Source organism: Convolutriloba macropyga, chromosome 10, assembly GCF_964194025.1.
Source record: "Convolutriloba macropyga chromosome 10, txConMacr16.3, whole genome shotgun sequence".
In the NCBI taxonomy this organism is placed as follows: Eukaryota; Metazoa; Xenacoelomorpha; order Acoela; family Convolutidae; genus Convolutriloba; species Convolutriloba macropyga.
Window position 1 is genome coordinate 34575864 of NC_134477.1, and position 6620 is coordinate 34582483.

At 43.3% G+C, this 6620-nt stretch overlaps 1 protein-coding gene across 1 annotated transcript; it reads left to right on the top strand.

Annotated features, from left to right (window-relative positions):
- The first annotated feature begins 574 nt into the window (after window positions 1-574).
- Window positions 575-3062, top strand: LOC142348004 (uncharacterized). Its single transcript, XM_075399169.1, has 2 exons — window positions 575-1913; window positions 2005-3062. Exons 1-2 carry the CDS (start codon window positions 575-577, stop codon window positions 3060-3062), a joined length of 2397 nt encoding a protein of 798 aa, XP_075255284.1.
- Window positions 3063-6620: the final 3558 nt, after the last annotated feature.

The following is a 6620-nucleotide window of genomic DNA, read 5'->3' on the forward strand; positions in this document are numbered from 1 at the left end:
TTAATGTTGCACCGCAACATTTGGTCCGCCGACAAATAGGTTAAGGATAAAATAGTCAAAGCATTAGGCACCAAAAGCATTAACTCTCAAAAAATTTAGCAAAAAATCTAAAAGGGGAAACTTAAAGGGGAAGTTAAAAGCGGACCCCCCATTAGATAACACATCCCCCCTCATGTTATACAAGTTGATTAACTTGTATAACAAGGTTGATTAACCTAATTCTGAGACCCGGTAAAGTTATCTAGTGGGAGAACTATATCTCAAGGGTTACAAAAACTTTTTTTGTGAAACTTCGGGGAAAACAATCTCTTTCTCAGTTCTCGCGGAGAACTCGAAGTTTTTAGTTTAGGTTTGCTCCCCCGAAGTAATAGCACTAAGTTTGCGCGCAAAAATTGGCTGCATTTTTTGAAGGGGGGATTAAGTGAAACCCGATTTCCCATCTTTTGCGTTCTTTTAGTGTGTTTTTAGCTTTCAGCACAGCAAAATCCACGAAAAAGACAAACGAAACTAATACGAATAAATGCCAGCATCAAAGACACGAAAAAAACGCTCTCAAAGGAAACAGCAAGTCAAAATGTCCAATCTTGAAATGCAGAAACAGTCGCGGGAATCACACTGCAGCGTTGCTACAAGGTTTAACAAAGAGGCTGAAAATATCATGTCAAAAGATCTAGACATCATTTCACAAGCAGACATCAACAGGCTAAATCAGGTAGCGACACTTCTCACCCGAAAGCAAAATTTTCTGGTAACTTTGAACCAAGAACTTCAACAGAACTTGACGGAGGCGGAAGCACTGGACAATGACATTCTGGAGTCCGAGGAAGTTGATGACAAGTTGACACAGAACATTGATGCAATCAAACGCTTCACGAAACGTTTTGAGGGACCTTCAACAGCAGCAGATACTTCAACGCCATCTACTTCAACGCTCTCCGATGCTATGAGGAACTCAGCCAACATCAAGTTACCAAAACTCAATCTGCTAGTTTTTTCGGGTAATTATATGGAATGGACTTCGTTCTTTGATTCGTTCAAAGGGGCAGTCATCGACAGCAGTTTTCTTCGAGGAAGTCAGAGGTTGCAGTATCTGAAAGCATCTGTAAAAGGTGATGCCGCCAAACTGCTTGCTTCGATACCAGTTACCGATCACAACTTCGACATTGCTATGAATACTCTGATAAACAGATATGAGAACAAGAGGATCATCATTCGCACACACCTGCATTCAATTGTTTCGTATCGATCACTGACTACCGATAATGCCAAAGACTTAAGAAATTTAATTGAAGCAATGGACGAACATCGACTTGCCTTGCAGAATTTGGGAGAATCAGTCAACAGTCAAGACATCTTTTTTGTTTACTTGATCAGTGAGAAGCTGCCTACAGAGACAAGAAAACAATGGGAGCTGTCTTCAAAAGGCAAGGAACCTCAAAGTTATGTAGAGCTCAGACTTTTCTTAGAAGAACGCGCACAAGCACTCGAGGCAACAGCGCCAAATGGAGTAGGAGCGACAAAAACTCAAATGAACGGGAACCAACGACACTTGCACACAAATTTGGCGACTTCCGAGCAACAATGCGAATGTTGTGAAGAAACGCACAAAATTTTCAAATGCGGAAAGTTCAAAAAACTTTCAGTAAGGGAACGTGCAGAGCTGATAAAAGTTAGAAAACTCTGTTTCAATTGTCTGCGACCGGGACACAGATCAGAAGATTGTGATGGCTCGAAAAGCAAGCAATGTGGTAGAAAGCATCATACTCCTCTTCATCGTGAAAACATTCACAGCAGAAGCACCGATCAGCAAACAACTAGCGGAACAACCAGCACTCAAACAAATGACCAACAGAAGAACAACGCTATAACAACAACAGCAATAGCAAATTCTAAGGATGAAAACAAATTCACAGGCTCAACGCACTTCAGAAGAAGTCTTTCTTCAAACCGCAATTGTTTCCGTTAATGTTCACGGCGAGACAATTTTACTTAGAACACTTTTAGACTCAGCTTCACAAGACAACCTTATAACTGAATCAGCAGTACAAAGGTTACAATTGAAGAAGAAAAGCAGCAACACAAAAGTTTTTGGACTAGGTGGGACGGTTCAAGACAACAAAGGTCGCGTGGACCTTCTTATCTCATCAAGGAACAGATCGTCCACTGTCAAAATTAGTGCGTCATTTTTGACAAAAATGACTGATAATCTGCCATCACGGTTCATTGACACCAGCCAATGGGAAACAGTAAAGGAGTTGGAGCTTGCTGACCCAGACTTCAACAAGCCGTCATCAATTGACCTCTTGATCGGAGCATCTCATTATGAAGATATAATGATTGGCAACAATCGACTAAAGGAACCTAACTGTGGAATAACATATAGGCTATCAATATTCGGTTGGGTCGTTATTGGAAGAGAACAGACAGACAAAACCTATACAAACGATCTGCAGACTTTCTTTGTTTCTTCAGAGCCAGAAAATTTGCAGCGTTTTTGTGAAATAGAAGAAGTTCCAGCAGCGCAGCTTTGGACAGCCGAAGAAAAACGCTGCGATGATCACTTCAAGGAAATAACTAGAAGAAGCCCCGAAGGTCGCTTGATTGTGAAACTTCCCTTCAAGAACAGGACAAAAGCATTGGGAGATTCACTTCAACAAGCAAAAAAACGACTCCGCAGTCTTCTATTCAGATTTGAAAGACAACCCGACCTTTATAAGAGATACGCAGAGTTCATTGGAGAGTTCTTTCATCTCGGACACATGGAGAAAGTTCCAACATCAGAAGTTGTCAAGCCTGTTGAAAACTGCTACTATCTTTGTCATCATTGTGTGTTCAAGGAGTCAAGCACTACCACCAAGCTGAGGGTCGTTTTCGACGGATCCGCAAAAACGACAACAGGAATATCTCTTAACGACAGACTCATGGTTGGACCAAAAATTCAGAAAGACCTTTTCAGCATTCTTGTTCGGTTTCGACTACACCAAGTAGCACTTTCTGCTGATATTGCAAAATTGTACAAGCAAGTGGAATTGGACAAAGAAGACAAAGATTATCACCGATGATTGTGGAAAGATCCAAATTCGGAGCTGATTGAAACCTTTCATATGACTCGGGTAACATACGGCATTGCTTCTTCGTCTTTTCATTCAATTCGACCACTGCAAGTTCTTGCCGAAGAAACAACAAACAACAAACTTCGTTTGTCACTAACAACTGATATGTATGTGGATGATCTACTTACAGGATGCGAAGATTCAAAGGCCGCAGAGAAGTTCCAGGACGCCATTATTACGCTTCTTGCTTCAGCAGGTTTTGATATACGGAAATGGGTATCTAGCGACTCAAAACTTGTATCGAGATTAGCTGCCACTTTCAGAGAAACGGAAGACGAGAAGATAATTGAAAGCGAAGACTATGCCATTAAAACGCTTGGGATAAGATGGAATCCAAATCCTGATAATTTGGTTTCACAGTAGAACTTGACAAGGGAGCTCCGTTTACTAAACGGCAAAACCTCTCAGAAGTTTCACGTTTATTTGGCCCACTCGGATGGCTATCACCAACAACTATTCAACTTAAATACTTTGTTCAACTGTTGTGGATGGACAAACTCAGCTTGGATCAACCTTTATCGGACCCAATTCTACAGCAGTACCTGCGACTTCGAGCACAACTGAAGGATCTTGAAAAAATTAGTCTTCAACGGAAGGTTCTCAAGCCAGCCACGAAATCAGATTTGCAGTTGCACGTCTTTTGCGACGCTTCTACTACAGCTTATGCTGCTGTCGTTTTCATCAGACAGGAGACAGACAATTTCATTGAAACAAAAATGCTTACAGCAAAGACGAGAGTTGCACCAATTAAATCAGTTTGTGTGCCAAGGTTGGAACTTTGTGCTGCCCTGCTAGGAGCTAAGCTTGTTGAGGCAGTGACAAATGCTATTAGCGATGAACGGTTTCCAACTCCGAAGGTTTTTGCGTGGTCAGATTCTACAGTTACAATTGCCTGGCTACAAGATTATCCGAGGAAATGGAAAACATTTGTCGCCAACCGAGTAACCGAGTAGCGAAAATACAAGAAATTATTCCAGCTAGTAGTTGGAAATTTGTTCCAACAGAAGCTAATCCAGTGGATTGTGCTTCAAGAGGATTAGCAGCAGCTGATTTATTGGACCATTAGCTTTGGTGGAAGGGACCAGAGTGGTTGCGGCAACCTGAAAACGCCTGGCCTTCACTTGACATTTTGTCACCTGCAGGAGAAGAGACCGAAAAAGAAGTAAAAGTACAATCTGAAAACGTGACAATGATTTCATCAAAAGAAGATAATGCAATTTTATTGATGATAAATCGGCATTCCTCAATGCACAAAGTTACAAGGATATTTACGTATATCCAAAGGTTCATCAGCAGTATTAAGAGAAGAATTCAATCTTCAAAAGTGAAACAGCGGACAACAAAAATGTCCGAAAGTTTAAAAGCATGCTCTTCAACGCCAAAGGAAAGGACTGATGGCAATGAGTCTACGTCTCAACCCATGATCCAGACTTATAATTCAGTCTCCTTACAAGGGAAAGATTTATACGAAGGAAGACTTCAACTGTACAGCTTCATACAGCGAAACTTTCTTCATGAATACAAGATCATCAGGAGTCAGCCCACTGAAGATGCAAGCAACAGCAGCAGAGATGCGACACAACAAGACATTCAGCAACGTAACAAATTCACTGGACCAGAGGGGTTTGGTGGTATAGGTAGGGCCGGCGGCCCAGGTAGTCATGTCAGCGCCGGGGGCGCAGGTGAAAATGCGAACTCAGTTTCTTCTGCCAATTCCGTAGGTACAGGTAGGGCCGGGAGCCTAGGTAGTCATGTCAGCGCCGGGGGCGCAGGTGAAAATGCGAGCTCAGTTTCTACTGCCAATTCCTTAGGTACAGGTAGGGCCGGGGGCCCAGGTAGTCTTTTCAGCACCGGGGACGCAGGTGAAAAAGCGAGCTCAATTTGTACTGCCAATTCCTTTGGTACAGGTAGGGCCGGGGTCCAGGTAGTCATGTCAGCGCCGGGGGCGCAGGTGAAAATGCGAACTCAGTTTCTTCTGCCAATTCCGTAGGTACAGGTAGGGCCGGGAGCCTAGGTAGTCATGTCAGCGCCGGGGGCGCAGGTGAAAATGCGAGCTCAGTTTCTACTGCCAATTCCTTAGGTACAGGTAGGGCCGGGGGCCCAGGTAGTCTTTTCAGCACCGGGGACGCAGGTGAAAAAGCGAGCTGAATTTCTACTGCCAATTCCTTTGGTACAGGTAGGGCCAGGGGTCTAGGTAGTCATGTCAGCGCCGGGGGCGCATGTGAAAATGCGAGCTCAGTTTCTACGAATTCCTTAGGTATAGGTAGGGCCGGGGGCCCAGGATGTCTGGTCAGCGTAGATGGTGTCGGGGTCTCAAAGGATGATGTCAGCCATGGTATAGGTTGGGCTGGGGGCCCTGGGGATCAGCTGTACATCGTGTCTACCGGGAATACAGACAATTTTAGCGAAACAGTACATCAATTCAACAAAGATGAAACCAGAGAAAAAAAATGTTTTGTTAACGTTTATGGAGCAGCCACTAAGGGGAGACACAGAAGACGAAAATGTCCAGGAAGCAGCAGTCTCAACAGCTTTTCACCATTTTTTGATGAAGAAAATAAAGTGATTCGAGTTGGGTGACGCCTAGCCAATTCACCTTACACAATAGACCGAAAATTTCCAATTCTTATTCCAAGAAAATCACCAATCACTGAAATGCTTATTCGAGAAGCACACGAGAAAAATCTTCACGGAGGACCACAATCGACGTTATACACGATTCGACGAACTATTTGGATACCTGGAGGGCTTTCTGTAGTGAAGGGTGTCTTATACAGATGCAAGCCATGTATCCGATATGATGCCAATTTGTTACAGCCTCAGATGGGAGATCTACCTCGAGAACGAGTAGTGCCGTCATTTGCGTTCAGTCACTGCGGACTCGACTATTGTGGACCGTTCTACACAAAAAATGGAACTCGAACGCTTTTGAAAACATACGTTGCAATTTTCATTTGCTTCAGTACGAAGGCAGTTCACATAGAGCCAGTTATGTCTCTGACCAAGGACGACTGTCTTGCAGCCATTAATTGATTTGTATCTCGTTGAGGTATTCCTGACGAAATATACAGCGACAACTCAACAACTTTCATTGGGACCAAGGGAGAGTTAGATTTTCGACAAGCCTTAGCTACTCACGATTTCGAAGCTTTGATATCAACATTCGGCAAGGAGAACAATATTACTTGGCTTACTATTCCGCCGAGAACACCAAACTTTGGAGGACTATGGCAGGCCGCTGTCAAATCCTTGAAACGCCACATGTACCGCAGCATTGGAAAAACAAAACTGTTTCTTGAAGACTTCACAACACTGCTGGCACAAATTGAAGCAATCTTAATTTCAAGGCCCAGTACCTCCGTTTCAAATGATCCCACTGATGCCTTAGCACTTACACCAGGACACGTTTTAATAGGACGACCAATCACAGCATTGCCTGAACCAAAAACAACAGGAAAAGAAACAATTTCCCTGACACGACAGAAGAAGAGTATGGAACATCTTATC